Here is a 19195-nt window from a genome sequence, read left to right as displayed (position 1 = left end):
ACTTTGTGTCTATGCTTTTTAATCTGTTGATTCTTGAATTGATTTTAATTGTATTCTTTTGTAGACTGAGGTTCTTTAGGGAATTTATGTTCCTTTTAGTTCCTGTATACTTGTTGAATCTTATCCTGAGAGGATTGTATATGCAACTTATTCTGATTTTATATTAAACTTTTTAAACTTCATCAGTCGTAAGTGGTTCTTCAGAGTTGCGTCAGTTTATGGGGTTTATTTAACCTATGCGGGGTTTGTCTTTTACTCAATGACAGAAAATAATCGATCCAAAATAGATGAATGAGATAGGTATCTAAGTGATCAGAAAAGGTATCAAAATCTCATCCCCGCAGTTGGTAGCAGAGAAAGATGGTTTTCTTCTTGAGGAAGACAACCTAGGTCAGGTTTAGATTACCCCAAGGTCCCTAGTCATCGACGACCAGAAGAAGAATCCCTGCCGAAGACGGTGCTGACGGTGCGAGAGAAAAAGCAGCAGAGTCGGTCGAGAGTGAGTATAAGGGTCATGCGTTGCCAGATTGCGGTGTTTTATGTTGTACCTGTGTTGTAATGTCAAGCGGAGTTGAATGCCTGTAGTGTGATTGAGGGAAGGTTGTGAGCGCGCACAACCGGATAAAATCTTAAGATCCAGAGAAGGGCTTAAGTGGTTCGGGTGTATCGAACACCCAGAGTAATTGTCTACCATTGTAAAGGGGGTCATGAGGTACCATTGATCGCCCGAAGGACCGATGATAGGGGGAGTGACAGAGTGAGTGTATGAGTAACGGACGCTGGTCGGACGTTTACTGTGTGTAAGTAACCTATCAGTTAAGGCAAGCATCTGACCGTGAGAGGAAGACGTCTCGTCAGTTGAGGTGACAATTACAGTTAGACTGTGGACGTACAGTCAAGAAAAGTGATCGCTTGGACGGAAGTAGTAATTTTTCGGCGTATGAATGAAAACGCATGCAAGACCGTGAGACGAGTTGAGAAAGGAGGGGAACTGCTGCAGAGGGGACGAGTGACGTCAGCGTAGAGCCGCGCTGAGATTGGTCGGTCAGTGTAGAGTCGCGCTGGGATAGGCTGATTAGCGAGAGCCGCGTAGGGATTGGTTGGTTTGTCATCAGGACGTAAACAAGGAAGAGAATTAAGGAAAATCGTAGATTCTTGAAAATGAAGTGTTTTAAACGTTTAAAGGCGATCTTTAGGAGAGATAGAGGAAACTTGTATGCAGGAGAAGAAGCTCCACCAGAAGGCACACCAGCTTACCATATGGCAGTGAATGTAGGCTTACACTCAATACTATGGATCTCTGAGTGGAATAAGCTAACAGAAGGAAATAAGGAACTGACGTTTCCGAGATACGGGACGTTTAAGCTAGAAGTATTGAACCAACTGAAAGCGGTAATGCTAGCAACGAGACCTCTACCGAGGCCAACACAATTCGAAGCCCTTAGTGCATGGTTTAGAGCGGCACACGAAAAGAGCTTGAATAGACGCCAAGAAAGAGTGAGACGATCGGTAAAAGCAGTGCAGGATGCTAAATGGGATGATGAAGCTAAAAAGTGGAGGGTGCAGAAGATAGAAGCAGACAAATTGTACCAAATGCTTGAGGTTACGGGAGAAAAGAAACCTCTAGAAGAAGATGAGGATAGCGAGCCGGATGAGGATCTAATAGAGAGGCTACTGTTAGATAGACCGCCTCCGTACAACAGAGAAGCCGAAAGTCCCGAACTACAGCAAGGGGACGGAGCTAGATGGGGGGAATATAAACCGCTCCCAGTAACAGAGTGGGATCCCAAGAAAGGTGAGGAAGTACCTCAATCTAGTCCCGTACAGAGAGTAGTAGGAAGATTCGTGGTCCAGAAGGTGCCAGAAACGCAGCGTGCAAGGTCGTATCAATTGCCAGATGCTCTACAAGTACCTGTTACCATAGGTCCTATAGTGTCAATCTACAACCCAGAGGGAGTCCAGCAGGAGGAACAGGCACGATGGGACAGGGAAAGGGCAGAGATGGAGAGTAGGAATAATACGATCAATTCCCAAAGGCAGTTGCTAGGACCAAAGAGTCGGAGTACCCCATTGGATTCAGCAACGGGTCCCTGGATAGAACAGAGGGAGAGAAGCCAGATGGATCTGAGGGGACCGAAACCAAAAACCTTTAAGGAATTAAGGGAGTATTTGAGAGAATGGGATGCTGCCGAAGAGACTCAGAATAAAAAGTTAGAAACAGAAGCAGAATGGAGAGATCAGGATAACAGGATCCTCTCTCACTGCGGAGCTGGCGAAAGCAGCCCGGAGTGGGAGAGAGGGAGTCAAGGAAGCAAGGGAGATACTTGCCATACCATCGGTGGCACTAGACAAATGTGTGAAGACAAGAGTGCAGGGTGTGGGGGAGTGCCTCGCCTCATTCTTAGTGAGGGAGAACGAAAGACACAGGAGTACCGAGATAGCTTCAGGTGCACTCACCATGCCCCGGGAGAAAACGTGCGACATTGGAGTCACGAGAATATAGAGAGTCGCGAAAGGTCTCGCCATACATCCAGTGATCACAGACGGGATCGCGGGAACATGGAGGACCGTGAAGGACCTTTCCATTTATTAAGTGACACCAGACAGCAAGGGAGTTGCAGTGATGTAGAACAGAACAGAGGATCTTATCTCGCATCTAGAGAGATCGAGCCGAAAAGACAGAATGTAGTGATGGGGAATAGATCATTGTACTACCATACCCCAAGGGAGGATGGGAGAGCTTGGGATCTAGAGAGGTGGAAACAAAGAGAAACAAGAAGGACACCTCATAACTCACCTGCACCGAGACGTAGGGCCCGTAGTGGGGGTGAGAGGGATGTAAACGAACAGCCTAGGAGTGAGGTACTGAAAGCTGAGATAAAGGCAAAACGGCTTGACGTAATGAGTTTAAAATCAGACTTGGATGAAATCATAGACGGCACATTGCCAATGGAAAGGATAGAGCTGTATGATCATGATGAAATACTGTTTATGTCTAAGGATGTTACCCGGAAAGCGAGGTCAGTTCATGAAAAATTATCTGAATTGGCAGACAGGTATATGATAGACATGTCACGAACTAAAGCGTTACAGGGTGACCATAGGCTAAATTGCACGGATCAAGATCTGGATGATCGTAGGACGATTGGGCTGAAAGTACACATAAAGGAACTGATCCTGAGTATCAGAGTATGGAGGATTTGGATAAATGGGAGGAAAGATGGTCTAAGAGGGGATCCGTCAGGAGGAGTACACTTGCGAGGTCCCAAGATGGAGAGCTAATGCGAATGGAAGCTTTCCCTTTGCGAGAAATCGCGAACGGAAGCTATGTGCATGTACCCTGGAGTAGGGGAGATTTAGCGGCATTTACCAATTCTTTTCCAAAGCTCAGAGAGAACCCCGTTGAGTGGTATAAGCAGGTAGAGAGGTTTGTGAAGATCTCTAAGGTACTGTGGATCGATTTGAACACTCTGTTTGATATCGTAGTACCCGGAGATTTGTGGAAGGCATGCAAACTTAGTGTCGAATGGCCCACTTGTGAACCCGCGAGGGATGCTCAGACGAATGGTCCATCAGAGAGAGTTATGGAAAAGTACGAAAGGGTAATAGCATGGTTAAAAGAGAAAGTGCCGGTACAGGACATAGACTGGGTTAAGATAGATCGAACAACTCAGGAACCTAAAGAGACCGTTCACGAGTTCTATGAGAGATTGCTGAAAGCATTCAAACAGTATAGTGGGTTGGATGTAATGGACCCCAAAGACATAGGACAGTTTGTGTCGAAGTTTGTCCTAGGATTGAGGCCAGACATAAGCTTGATGATTCAACAGCATTTGATTTGTTGGCAAAACAAACCTTTAGATGAGATTCTGAGGTATGCAAAGTACTGTAGCGATGAGATAGATTCAAAAGCAAAGAAACTTAAGGAAAAGCTGATGTTGGTGCAGATGCAATCAGCCGGAAAGGGTGGACAGCGGCAACAGGGAACAGGAACCCCAGGAAAGAAACAGAACAATCAGAGCAGAGATGAGGAAGAAAGACCGAGACCGAGGGTAGATATCGCGACACTGAAAAAGACAACGAGGTGCCATCAGTGTAACGAGGTGGGACATTGGAGACGCGAGTGTCCTTATAATGTCGAGACGGGAGAGTTAGAACAGGAGGAGGATGAGGTTCAAACCAGCATGGTAAAGGGAACAGCAGTCCCGAAGGGAAAGTTTATCAAAGGGGGGACTCAGACTCCTCGAGCACCGTTCCCTCAACCGCCTCGCATTACAAATGGAGGAAAAACCTATAGACAACTGCCACTGTTCGTAGGAGGAGAAGAATGCTACTACGTTGATCCTCTTACGGGGCAACGAGTGAATAGGGAAGAAGACTGTACTCTAGGAGCAGCCCTGGAAGTAGACCAGAGAGGACCATACGTAGAGGCTGAGGTGGCTGGATGTCCTATGACCTTTTTGGTAGATACGGGGGCAACTCGATCCACTTTGAGATCGGCGGTAGTCCCAGGTTTGCCAATGTCGGGAGAGACGATTCAGGTGGTAGGAGTCGCAAACAGGAGAATGACGAATCCTCTAACTGAACCAGTGTCGGTGAAGATAGGGAATTACAGTGATGAACATCAGTTTGTGATCTGTGATTCTAGCCCTGTGTGTCTGTTAGGAAGAGATCTGTTGTGTAAACTAAATTGCACAATATATTGCACACCTGAAGGAGTAGAAGTGCAGACTAACGATGATGATGCTGATTTTAAGGTTGTAAACTCGCAGGAATGCGTGGAACTATATCCTACCCTAACGGTGGAGGAGCTTCCACAAGACCTGAAGGAGACAGTGTCAGCTGAGGTGTGGGATTTTACTGGAGAAGAAATAGGACTGATTAAAGGGGTAGAACCGGTAAAGATCATGGTAAAACCCAATGCTGAGTATCCAAGAACACCACAATATAAGTTGACACCGGAGACGATTGCAGGAATAAAGCCTGTGATCGAATCCATGATTAAACAGGGAAAACGGAAGGTGTCTCCAGACAGAATAGAGGCGATCATGAAAATGAACGCGCCTAAAACACAAAGAGAAGTCAGGATGTTTCTAGGCATGGTCGGTTATTGTCGGCAGTGGATAGCCAACTTTTCACTGAAGGCAAAACCTTTACTACAACTGACGCACAAAGGAGTAAGTGATCCGGTACCATGGGACAAAGATTGTTTGATGGCATTTTTGCAGCTGAGGGAGGACTTGTGTCGTGCCCCGGCTTTGGGAATGCCTGATTACGAAAAACCATTCTTGCTTTACTGCTGCGAAAGAGAAGGTTGCGCTTTAGCAGTTTTGGCCCAGATACACGGCAATGCGCGTAGGTCAGTTGCTTACTTTTCGGCTACATTAGACCCAGTAGCCGCAGCGTTGCCCGGATGTCTCAAATCCGTAGCTGCAACGGGTGTCAGCATTGAAAGATGTGAAAGTGTGGTAATGGGACATCAGTTAGTGGTGTACGTACCGCATTCTGTGGAATTGTTAATGACCAGGACTAAGACTCAGCATTTGACAAATAGTAGGCTCACACGCTACGAGCAAGTCATATTGGCTGCTGAGAATGTGACCCTAAAGAGATGCTCTGTCTTGAATCCTGCTACTTTGATGCCACTTCCAAATGAGATTGATGATGAAATCTGTACAGATCATGACTGCCTTGATGTGACTGAACTATGCACCAAACCGAGACCAGATATCGTGGATGAACCATTGACTGACCCCGATGAAATATTCTTTGTTGATGGTTCATGCGTAAGAGACGATATCGGTCAGCTGAGAGCAGCATATGCAGTTTGTACAATTACCAGAGTTGTGGAAGCCGCCTGCCTGGAAGGAGTACATTCCGCTCAGGTAGCTGAAATTATTGCTTTGACCCGTGCCTGTTTAGCAGGTAACAAAATTCGAGTCACCATATACACCGATAGCCAGTATGGTTTCGGGGTAGTTCACGATTACGGGCAGTTATGGTCTCAAAGAGGTTACATGACCTCCTCGGGTTCTCCTATTAGGAATGGAGAATTCGTGAGATTATTGTTAGAGGCATTACAAGGTCCGACAGCCATAGCGGTTGTCAAATGCGCCGCACACACGAAGAATACCGACTTTGTGTCGCAAGGCAACAGATATGCCGATGAAGTTGCACGTTATTGTGCAGAACAAGGTTATTCTCACACCAATGTAGAAGTGGGGGGAATACAGGAAAGAACTGAGTTGACTATGTTGTTAGACACTGTAGATACGTGGGACGAATTAAAATGTGTTCAGGAAAATGCTCCAGATGATGAGAAAAAGGGCTGGGAAACAGCTGGATGTACTAAAAGTGAAATGAATTTTTGGATTTCTGCAGATGGGAGAGCAGTTTTACCAAACGAACTTGTTAGTCCAAAGGCAAGGAAATTGCATGGATCAGCACACATAGGTAGAGATGCTATGGTGAGAGTATTCAGACAAACGTGGTTTAATCCGAAATTTAGAGTAGCGGCAGAAGCAGTATGTCAGCGTTGTGCGATCTGTCAGCAACTAAACGTAGGAAAGAGAACACCAGTTACTTTGAGTCACATAGGAAGGTCTGGGGGGCCTTTCAATAGAATGCAGCTGGATTTTATTGAAATGCCCAAGTGCAATTGACTCAGATATGTCTTAGTGATTGTCTGTATATTTTCTAGATGGGTTGAAGCTTACCCGACACGTAGGTGCGATACACTTAAAATTGTTGCTTAGAGAGTTGATACCGAGGTTCGGGGTGCCATCCTCTTTGGAATCGGACAGAGGAACTCATTTCAACAGTGAAATAGTGAAGATGCTATGTTCAGCCTTGAGCATTGACCAGAAGCTCCATTGTAGTTATCGACCAGAAGCTTCGGGGATTGTAGAGAAAATCAACAGCACAATTAAATCCAGACTTGCCAAAGTTTGTTCATCGACATCTCTGAGTTGGCCTGATGCACTTCCATTGGTTCTTATGAGCATACGTAGCACACCAGATAGAAGAACAGGTCTCTCTCCACACGAGGTGCTAATGGGAAGAGCTATGAGATTGCCATCGGTTCCGACTGCAGCGTTGTTGAACATCACAGACGATTTGATCTTGGACTACTGCAAGGGACTATCTGATGCCATTCATTCTGTGTCCCTCCAGGTCCAGGCTGCAGAGGTTCCATCAGCACAAGACTTGTGCCATGACCTGTGTCCGGGGGACTGGGTCCTGGTGAAGAAGCATGTCAGGAAGAACTGCCTAGACGTGCGCTGGCGAGGACCGTTCCAAGTCATACTAGTTACGAACACTGCAGTAAAGTGTGGAGGCTTGCCCAACTGGATACACGCCTCACACACCCGAAGAGTGCCAACACCTCTGGAAGAAACAGCTCCTCTCTCGGATGAGAATCCAGCAGAAAGCGGAGAAGCCACAGAGGGGGAAAGCCAAGCTGTAGAGGTGATCGAAGAGGCTGAGCCTGTGTCGGAGCAGGCTGACGACGGTCAGGACACCAGTGAGACCGAAGTCGTCTCAGAAGAAGAGAGTACCTGGGAGTTCGAATCAGATACCGAACAAGCTGTGAGTGATCAAGAGACAAGTCCAAGAACAAGGAATAGGAGGACAAGGAGTGACGAAGCTAGTTGGCCGGAGAGAAGGAGAAGGCCAAGCTTAAAAGCAAATCAAGAGAGAACCCTTGTCCCGATCTCCGAAGAGTCGGATCAAGAAGAAGAAACTACGGATTCAGGCTCTGAGAGTCCAAGAAGATCAAGAAGGGTACGTGTGCCCTGCAGAAGGTACGCCACCCCAGAGTGGACTTATCTAGGAGATGTCTTGGGGACAGAAATCTGGGAGAGTGAAAGAAGTGAAAGTGATCCATCTCGATCCATTTGTGGCAGTGGAGATATGGATGTTGACGCCTGGAATCGAGACTGAGGGGTTACTGACTTTCACACTTCCCATACCCCCTTACCTAAGTCGGATCAAAGATCTAGTACTAAATCGATTAGAGTTTCCGACTTTTGGTCATCAAATACCAGAACAAGAAGAAAAAGTCATTCGTTTAGAACTATTGGAACATGTTATTAAAGCTGCAGGTACGAGAATCATTGTAGATGCATAAAGACTTTTGTGTTTAAGCTATAAAGAAGAAGATAACCTAGCGCCGAGTGGAAAGAAGAATAACATTAGGGATTACATTTAGAGGACGGAGAAGGGTTAGGGTTGTCTATTGTTGAAGAGAAAAAGACATTGTTATGAAAAGAGACTTTTGTAGATCACGAGCGCTTCACAGACTGAGAAAGCAAATAAAGCAAACCAAAGACTTGAAAAGAAAACTTTTCTCGAAAAAGAAAGAGTGACGCTGTTTTTGATAACATGGAGAATGGCAACCCAAACCGAAAAGCAAAATGCATAATAGGTACACTAATAGCGGTAGTAATTTTTCTTATTATTACAGTAGTTACCACATCGTACATGGTAGGACATGCAAGTGAAAAAGAGACAACAGATGTAAAGCCTGTAACGACTTTGAAACCTGCTCTTGTTGGGAAGAAGGAGGAGAGCAATGTCATCCGTGAAAAGACGTTACTGGCAGATGAAGCTCGTAGGTTACACGTAGACGAGTCGCAGGGAAATTTTAGATCAAATGCATATGCCAAGCTATTGTATGAGTATATTGATGCCATGGAGGCCAAAGAATGTTATGTATGTATGCAATTGCCGGCTTCCGTAGACGAAGGCATCAGATATCATCATCTCCCACTGACTTATGGGATAACATGTAGTTTATTGCTCAGTATATTTTATGGTAGAGAAGGGTTCGAGTACTACTTTTCAAATTATGATTCGGTACTGCCTGAAGTCCCGAATTATAAACAAATGAATAAGTGGGACTATTACAAAAAGGAAGATAGACTAACAAAGTTCTTTCTTCCTTAGGATACATTAGATACTTCATATGCACGCAGAAATAATCTGACTTGCAAAGTGTCAGAGGTAGAGAAAAAGTTCATTGGACAAGTAGATGACCGATACAGAAGGCAGAAGATTCTAAAAATGTCAGGACAGTGGAAAACAGATTGGACCGAAGAAGAAAAAGCGCACAAGAAGAAGGGTAGTAATGGTCCAATAGCTTTGGATAGAACGCAGAAAGGAAAGTTATGTTTAACTTGAAGCAAGACGTATTATGAGAGTGTATTTGTAGGTGAAGTAAATTGCGAACATGCTTTTAGGTTAGAGTACTATACGAAAGATTTTATGAAAGGGATGCAAGCGATTCCTAATGTATATTTTGTATGTGGAAAAAATGCCTATGTAAAACTGCCTGACAATTGGTATGGTTCGTGTTACTTGGCAATTGTCTTCCACAAAATATATCATGCAAAGGATTTAGCGATCATAGAAGGAAAGGCTTCGATAAGAGCGAAAAGGGAAATAGGAGATGCTGAAGTAGTTGGAGACATTTTTGGAGCAATGTTTCCTATGTTAGGTTTAATACTTAACGGTGTTAAGATCAGGAGACTAGCTACAGTTGTAGATAGATTATCTGCAAGTACTGCAAGGTCATTAATGCTAGTAGAAGGAGAGATGCAGTCGATTAGGGCAATGGTTCTTCAGAACCGTCTTGCTCTAGATGTACTGCTAGCAAAAGAGGGCGGAGTCTGCAAGGCTTTGAAGGTCCAAGAATGTTGTACTTACATTCCAGACAATTCGAAACCACTTGAGAAAGTCATACAAAACATTACAGAGATACATAAAGAAATCGAAGATTTAACAAAAGTAAATGTTTGGGAGAAAGTAGGTCATGGAGTAGGAAAGGTTGGAAGTTGGTTTGCCAATCTTGGTAAAAGCATTGTGTGGTACATATTGAAACCTGTTTTAATAATATTGATTTGCATAATCACATTGTTAGGGTTAGTGAAACTGTACAAATGGTATAGGTCGAACCGGTTACAAAGGTCCATGAAAGAGCAAGAAAGGAGATTAGCTGCTTTACAAGACCAACAGTACAAAAGTTTAAGAGCTCTTGAAACGATAAAAAGAGGGAATCTTGTAACTAGTTCTGTGTAAGGTGTTATTCAAATTGCATTTAGTGATGACCCCTAGAGGTCATCAAAGGGGGGAACTGAGAGAGCGCAATTTGAATGAAAAATATATCTGTACCATATTCACAAGCATATCGCATAAACGTAGAATCTATAACGTGAAGTTAACACTTGTAGTGTAAAATTAGCCGATGTAACCAATGTAATAGGAAATGTATCTGTATCTACTCTATAAAGTGTATTAGAATTAGAAAGGCCCGTATACTTAGTGGGCTAATATAGAAATGTATAGAAATGCTTACGAACAGCAGAACGTGCAAAACTGAATATACGTGTGTAATTATTAAACGGAGAAAACAGCGAAATGTAAAGTGGAGAAATGTGCAGAGTATGTATAACACTATGTATGCACGAGAATATAAATGTTGTATTCTATGTAGAATGCATTCGCGTATACTCACTGATTTGCTAAAATCGATTATATATAAATGTGTGTTAAAGGTTATACTGTGTAGAAGAGTTTGTAGGAATGTTAGAAAGGTTTGGTCATGTGTGATTTTAACCTAACTGACCAAGAGTTCGCAGGAGTGTAGTCCGCTGTATGTAATTTAGTGGGCTCACAGGAATAGGGGATAGCCTTGATCTGAACGTGCGAGACAAGAGTCAAAGGTCTTGTTAGATTTAAGGTGACAATGTTGGACGAAGTTTATGGCCTAAGTGAGATAAGAGACGCTTGGAATTTGGGTCTTGTTTAGAAATGACCGTTCACAGGACCAAATGAGGTTACGAATACAATCGTAAAGAATAAAGGTCTGTTGAGGTGATAGACTTTGCTCTGAAAGTGTCAACTGGAATGTCAATGAAGTCACCAGCAAGAAGACGAAGATGGTGCCTAAGAAGCAAGGTCAACTTAACGGACGACGCGAAGAGATGAAGCTATGGAAAGAACTATAAATGACATCATGTGTAAATGTGTACGTGGTGGGCGTCAAGGGGCGTTCCACCCATACTGTGATTGTGTATTTAGGGACAGCACCCCGGGGAGAAGTTAGCGCAGATGGCCTGAGAGAAGTTAGCGAAGAGCTCAGAGCGCAGAGAGAACAGAGCGCAAGAGAGCAGTAGGCCGAGGACCCTTAGAGAGCGGATGGGTAGGCAGAGAGGGTACTGCTTCTCGACATAAGTTACCATTAGAGGCTAAGAGAGTTTGAACTTCTTTGGAAGTCAAACTGCTGACACCTTTTTAGGTAAGGAACTTGCGAAGTAGGGATGTCACCTAGTACAGAGTAGGGACAGAATTAACTTGTTTATTCTCTTTTATAGATGACGCAACGGAACCACTTTGTGTCTATGCTTTTTAATCTGTTGATTCTTGAATTGATTTTAATTGTATTCTTTTGTAGACTGAGGTTCTTTAGGGAATTTATGTTCCTTTTAGTTCCTGTATACTTGTTGAATCTTATCCTGAGAGGATTGTATATGCAACTTATTCTGATTTTATATTAAACTTTTTAAACTTCATCAGTCGTAAGTGGTTCTTCAGAGTTGCGTCAGTTTATGGGGTTTATTTAACCTATGCGGGGTTTGTCTTTTACTCAATGACAGAAAATAATCGATCCAAAATAGATGAATGAGATAGGTATCTAAGTGATCAGAAAAGGTATCAAAATCTCATCCCCCGCACCCCAGCCCAGTAGGGAGTGCAAGGTGTTTCACATGGAAGGCTCAAAGAGACGTCGGGTCAACAAGCTGCAGCAGCACATGCACCATGGAAGTGTTGTAAATCTGACTCTTGGTGCATTACGGTCCAGAGAAATGCTTCATGGGGGTTCCTTAATAGGGAAGGGCTATTAAATAGTCACAGCTTATAAAGCGTACAGGGTGGGAAGCTGATCTCCAAAATCATCTTGTATGGCACAGGTGTTGCTAATCATTCTCCAAAGATTGTGTTTAGTTCCAGAACAAGGCCCACAGTGAAAAACGGAGGAAGAAAGAGAGCCTCAGGCTTCCAGCCATCACACATGTCACTTCTATGCCCTCTCCTGCTGCTGCACTGTTCAAGGAGAGATATCTGTCTCTTATGGTCAAAGTGGCTCTCGGCCCAATGGCTGCACGCCAAAGTGGCACAGGCGGTGTGAAGCCTCCAGTTGTCACTGCAGCTGCCTCACAATTTCAGCACTCGCCAGCCACTGCACCCACTATGCCTGCTCCCACTCCATACTTTAACTCACCGGTCTTTGCTGCTGTGGATTGGGGATCCCCTTTCACTTTGGCCTGTTCTGGGGCCACATTGGGTGGTGTCCGTTGAGCCTAGGGGGGAGGAGTGCAGAGGTAGTGACGGCCTGGACAGCTCAGCCACGCACAAAACTCTCACCCAGGTCACAGCAAACAAGCATGGCGTTTGTGCAGGTGAAACAGGTGACAACTCCCCTCCACTGTAGGGTATTGGCATATATTTTCCCCAGCTCACAGTCGGATGAATCAGTATTCCTAGGCCCCCGGCAGTAGTGCTAAAAAGACATGTTCGTCATCTTCGGCAGGTGGCCACGACCACCTAAGCTTTGAGCAATAATGGCAATTTAATTTCCTGCCATCCCATGCTGCATGGGTGAGCAATTAAAAGGCAGCTGAAGGCAGTAGCACTTAATTATTTATTTACTTCTGTCCTTTGTTAATGTTTTGTCTGTGCATAAACTTGCAGAACTGTTTCACATTTCAAGCATGTTACAAATAGCATAACACCCCTACTTATTTTCATTATTGACATTTTCAAGGCTATGTCGGACAGTTGCTCGCTGACCTTTTCAATTATCAATACTCTTTTGCAGAATACACCCTGTCGAGCTATTTCCATGGGCCAAGGACAGGAAATTCATGCAAGGCGCTTGTTAAATCAGTCCATGCAAGATGGGGGATGGCTCCTTCTACAAAACTGTCATTTGGGCCTGGACTTCATGGATGAGCTCTTGGACACCATTACCTTGACAGAATCAATGAATGAAGGTTGCAGAACATGGATCACCACAGAGGTGCATCCAAAATTTCCTATTAACCTGCTGCAGTCCTCGATCAAATTTACAAATGAACCACCTCAAGGTAAGGTTTCCTTAATTTCTGATTTGTTTTCATATTCTGTACATTGGACTTATTACGTTTGTGTTTTTTTTCCCTGATGATATTAAATGGCACACCATTGTGAAGGGGCTGGTTTGATTTTCACATTTGATGATAAAAATCTTCCATTAGAAATGTATTTCGACTGAAGCACTGTACAAGGCGTAAGAATAAAATTTAATTCTAGAATAAACCAGGGGACTGGGGCAATCAGGAGGTACTGGCCTCAAATTGTCATGATTGGATTATTTTTCCTCTGTTGTTCCTATTGTAGGATCATTACTACCAATTGTAACTCTTTTAGTATCTGATCCTCAAGCTAGTGAAGCAAAGCAACCGAGGGCTTACAAAGTGGAGGAGTAGTGTTAAGGAATCAGAACCCAGTGCAACGTAATAGCCAGAAGCAATAATGAAAGTTCAGCCAGTGCTTTAAAAGGGTAAACTGGGGGGCGTGGCCAAGATGGCGGAGTGAGGAGACGCTTTCTCCCGGAGCTCCCGACCCAGCCCGGGCCCTGAGCCTTTTGTACAGCTTGTTCTCCCCCCCATCGGTGTGAAACCGGGTGGGGAAAGGTGCGGGAACGGTTCGGGCTGTACCAGAGCCGTGCTCTAGCCTCGGAGTGATTGGGATCCGGCCCGGAACGCTGAGCAATGCAGAGACCAGACGCGAAGAGAAATGGCGTCCTGGCTGCGGCTGTCCTGAGCTCCTTCCCTGAAGCATGTAGAAGCCGGCGGTGGTACGGTGGAGGGCGGCGGGCGCCACACTGGGTGCCGTGACGAGACCTGCGACCTGGAAAGGGGACGAGCTGCTCGCGGAGATGACGCGCCCCTAGCTGCTGATCCCTATCGAAATTGAGGCCGCGGCTGCAGCCTAGCTGATCAGAGGCCCGCGAGCCGGAAGGGCGGGGTCACTGGACGCATAAGCAGCGACGGTGTTGCAGCGACGAGACGGGAACTGGGACCCTCTTGCTGCTGTGGAGGAGTCCGCGTCTGGCCGGCTAGTGACTGACTTTGAGCCGGGCGGGGAGACGCCCATAGCTGGTACCCTCGCTGGAGGGGAGACAATGGCCTACAGGAGCACTCGGAGGCGCCATTTTGGCTCTCGGTGATGGTGAAGGGTCGGACGGCAAAGTGTTGAGCCTTTGAGACCTACGTCGGGGATAATCGGTTCACCGCAGCTCACTGGGCAGTAACCGAGGAACGAGACAGACCAGAGGACCCGGTTTGCGCGGCTGGGGTCAACCCTTTGCCCCTGGTTGTGGCGAGGCCGGAGGCGACAGCGCCCAGCGGTTGTAGTCGCCCCCTGGACACGGAGGCTCCCGGAGAAGCATCCTGCGACACGAGGCGGAGCCCTTCTAGCCGGACGAGGCGAGTGGAGTCTCTGCCCCGGTGCCCCGGTGCCCAGCTGACAAGGTGCCAGTTCTTGGCAGGGTGGCCTGGAAGACAAGATGGCGAGTCAGAAGGGCAATAAACGGAGCGACCGCACGCGTCCCGAGATGCTTGGAAGGTCTCAAACAGTAGGGAAAGTGTTAGATAGCGTAGGGGTAAAAATAAAAACTTAACTATTAAATAAATATAAGCCATTTACAAATACCAATACATAATTATTAAAAACATGATTAGCAAAATATATTTAAATATAAAAATATTAAAAATACCATTTAATAATATTTAATTACCAATTAATAATTAATTAACGATTATATAATTAACAAAACAATTAATTAAACATTTTTTTCCTTATTTACATTCAAATTACTTCCCACCCTATTCCCCTATAAACCCACAACCCGCTACAGAACATAATTATCAATTAATCAATTAATTAAAATAAATTACCAATTAATTAAAAATAATTATCAATTAATTAAAATTAATTTATAATTCCTACTAATTAATAATTAATTTAACATAATTAAATTACTTCCCACCCTATTCCCCTATGAACCCACAACCCGCTACAGTACTAAAATACAAAATTACAATAAAAATAAATTAAAAACATTATAAATACATTACAATATACACAAAAATAATATAAAAATCGATATTAGTCACATCAAAATTATTAAGATCGATATTACTAACATCGATATTTAACACTTCGATATTACTAATATCGATATTAAATCTATCAATATTACTTACCTTCTATATTATGTCCTTTCGATATTTAAACTTCGATATTATTGTATATCGATATTTAAATATCGATATTTTGTCTGCATACCGTTAACTCAGCATCCTTTGGTTCCGGGCAAATCACTTAATCTACTATGCATGTAATAAAGTGAATTTGACCCTGTGTAATGTAATCTGGTGCTAATGAACACTAGAGCAGCTGAATAAGTGTGTATCCAGCTTTAAAAACCTTGAACATCAAAACTTCATCCTCCAGGAGAAGCAGGCAGAACTGGTGCATACATCAATAAAGTGTAACTTCTGTGATAGGAGTACCACAGGGGAGTCAAAGGAGACATCATGAAAGAATGTGCTCTGTGTTTTTTACCTCTAATTTTGGCATCGACAAAGGAATAAAAGTTCAGCAGGATAGAGCACACAGGGTGACACCAATGGACCCCAAAACGTCATTCCCACCAGAAATCAAGGCAAGGCTCCATTACTGTGAAGTGAAGGAAAACATAAAGAAAAGAGTGCAAGTGCATTGTGACTAAATTTTTGACAGCAAGTGCATCTACCTTTATCAAGACCTTGCCCTGGTACATCCAAAATTGAAATTCCTTCTATCCTGTTACTGAATTTCTGAAGAAACAATATATTAAATGGGCCTCCTGTTTTGTATATTGTTTGATAATGGCAGGGCAAACATTATGCAATCAGTCTTTGATAGAATGATGATATTTCAAACCTCAGAAAGGCAGACAATGAGACAATGGCTGCAAGAGAAGCCCTGGGATGAACACTTGATGGCTGGCCCAGCGAGCTTAATGTATGTACGCAATCTTCTCGCAACCCCTGAGACTGACTTAAGACCTGAATAGGGCCTGTTCTGTCCAAAACTGTGAAGGGGCCACTGGCATACCGGGAAACCTGACGGTAGTGTTGGGTAACACTCATGTACTGTGGATGAAAATTAATTATGACACACAAACAGCAAGGTGGCAGGGTTATCAAGTGCGCACAATCGTGTTTTCCAAATTAAAGTGCTTCATGGATGAGAAGCCGTCAACAAACACTCCAATTTATGGAGAGATAAGCCTCCAAATAAACTTTCAATGATTTGCTGATCACCAAAAAAAATTGTCCAAGATTCTAAGAGTCCACGTGTAAGTAATGTTTCTTTATTTTTGCTTTGTTTTCAATCTTCAAATTTGTCTAAGAATTCTGGCAAATCTTGTAGCCTCTAGCCTACATGAGTTTAGTCGTTCGGTAAGTCTACCATCAACTTCATCAGGGCTCTTATTAACAAGGTGCACAATCTCAAGTGCAGCACCTAATTTATAGTGCAAATTGTTTTAAATAGCCATATCATAGCTTGCAACCACATAAGTGCTGTTGGAAATGGCCCTTTTTGCAGGGTTATCTCCAAACCTTTTGCTTCTTCCTCCTATTTTTTCCTGACCTGTCTTTGTTGGTTTTTGGATTCCGGGCACTTTACCACTTCTGATCAGTGCTAAATTGCATATGCTTCCTGTGTAAATTGTGTTATGGATTGGCGTTTCCATGATTGGAATATTTGATTTACTGGTAAGTCCCTAGTAGAATGCACTGAGAGTGCCAGAGCATGTAAATCAAATGCTACTAGTGGGCTTGCAACACTGCTTGTGCCACCCACAGAAGTAGCCCTGTAAAGGTAATTCCGACCTGCCACTGCAGAGTCTGCATGCAGTTTGTAACTGTGATATCGATTTGGCAAGTGCACCCACTTGCTAGGCCCTCATCTTCCCCTTTCTTACATATAAATCACCCCTAAGGTAGGCCCAAGGTACCCCTGTGGGCAGGGTGCTGTGTATGTTGAAGGTAGGGCATGTACTGGTTTGTGTGACATGTACGGGTAGTAAATTACAGTGCATTTTGTTTTGTACTATGGAAAGGCTATCTGTCCCATAGAGTAGAATGGGAGTTTAATTATAACATCTTATAAATATAACTTTCCATTGGAACAAGATATACCTAAACTCAGAATGTAAAAATGCATCCTTTAGTAAAGATGATTTTTATGTTCTGTGTTTGAAAATACCACTTTTAGAAAGTAGGTAGTTTCTTGCATTGCTATTCTATGTGCCTCTGCTGGTTTGTGTATTGACTGTCCGGCTTTTGGAGTGACAGGGGTTGTTGTGCATTTTATCAGACAGCCACCGGGGGTGGGGGTTGATGAGTGTCCTACCTTTCCTGAATGATTCAGGGCTGGGCAGAACAGACCTGGGCTGCATTCAGAGTAATTTGGGGAGTTTTCACTAGCACCGGAATAGCCCCGGTCTGCAATTAAAGTGGTGGAGGAAGATTTCCCTTGTATCTGAATAGGCCCTGTCTGCCTCTACCTCCTGCCGGGAAGCTGGACCAGAGAGAACAGAACTGGTTTTGGCTGAGCACAGACACTCTCTGCCCCCGGAGAACAAATCATTTTGCTGTATAAATATTGGGGCCCAGACCCCAGAGATTTAGACTACTGCTGAATTAAGGAACCTGCCAGGAAGAAAGGCTGGAAAAGCTGTCAGGAGGAACTGCCACTTTGCTGCATGCTCTGCTGTGTTGGCCTGCTTCTTGCTGCAACTGTCTTTGGCAGGGAAAGGAATGGAGTGTACTTTCATCATCCTGCTGTTGGAGTTTTCTCCAAGGGCTTGAATTAGAGCTTGCCTCCTGTTAGAAGTCTCATGCATAGAAAAGACTTCAGAGAGAACTTGCTGGAATCAAGGAACCTGCCAAGAAGAAGAGCTGGAATAGCTGCGAGGGGGAGTAATTCCCCTTTGCTGTGTTGTTGCTTTGTTGGGTTGGCCTGCAGTTGCTGCTTCTATCTTGGGCAGCGAAAGGACTGGACTGGAATTTTTTACTTGTGCTGAGTCTCTCCAAGGGCTTGAAGTAGAGCTTGCCTCCTGTTCTGAAGTCTCAGGACGCAAAGAGTTCACCAACCTCTGGGTACTGCTTCTGGAACCGCTGTTTCAGTTGCCAAAGAGAAGGGAAATGCAGCTGACTCTGTCACCGACTCCGTTGCTGGCTCTGTGTGCTGACGGCACTACAGAGGGCATCGTCCACATCTTGCACCGCAACCCTGGTCTCACCAATGATGACAACCAATACCGCCCCCACTGAGCCGCTGCTTGCACAGTGACCTGTGGGCACCGCAGTCTGTACCACCTCGCTTCACTTCGCCATCCTGGTCTCACCGACACTGTCGCTTAGTTAGACACCCGTGAACTCATCGAGGCTGGGGGCACCGCTCATGAATTTCATGAAGCACCACCTCGTCCCACATAGCAATCTGGGCCGACAGACGCCAGCTCCCGCTAACCGGCTCTGTCGCTTGCACCGCAACCTTCCAGCACCGCATCGAGCACTGCTTCACCCTGCACCGTAAGCCTTGGTCTCACCAACGCCGTCTGGATGATCGTTACCGAACCGCTGCCGGTACCCCATTCAGAGGGCACCACACCCTGCACTGCTACCATATTGCAACCCAACCGCAGCGGTTGCCACAACCGGCTTACACCAAAGTGCCATCCGCAACAAGAAAGGTACTGTTACTGAGTCTGTCAACGCTTTCGCTGGCCCATACCGATGTGGCTGGAACTGTTAGACTCTGTTGTTTTCAGCATTGCGGTAGCCTTGGACGCAGCTACCGACTCATACGAGCTGTGTTTTTGAGGTATTTCTGCAATTTTAAGGATATCTTGCAAAGTATATATTATTAAGTACTGTATGTTGGATTTTTATAGTTTTTTCTTGTTTTAGATATATAAATATTGGATATTTTTCTAAACTGGTGTGGTGTCCTTTTCTAGTGTTTTCACTGTATTACTGGTGGTTATGTGCAAATGCTTTACACACTGTTTTTTAGATAAGCCTGACTTCTCGTG

General features: G+C 44.5%; 1 protein-coding gene across 1 annotated transcript in view; it reads left to right on the top strand.

Moving 5' to 3' along the window:
* Positions 1 to 19195, top strand: part of LOC147722959 (dynein axonemal heavy chain 5-like) — a 1378573-nt gene that overhangs the window by 1074100 nt on the left and 285278 nt on the right. Inside the window, exon 70 of the mRNA XM_086965349.1 lies at positions 12878 to 13145. Coding sequence (XP_086821475.1) covers positions 12878 to 13145 — 268 coding nt within the window. The remainder of the gene's footprint in view (positions 1 to 12877; positions 13146 to 19195) is intronic.

Source organism: Lissotriton vulgaris, chromosome 4_1 (genome assembly GCF_964263255.1).
Source record: "Lissotriton vulgaris chromosome 4_1, aLisVul1.2, whole genome shotgun sequence".
Lineage (NCBI taxonomy): Eukaryota > Metazoa > Chordata > Amphibia > Caudata > Salamandridae > Lissotriton > Lissotriton vulgaris.
This window is presented reverse-complemented; position numbering and strand designations above follow the sequence as displayed.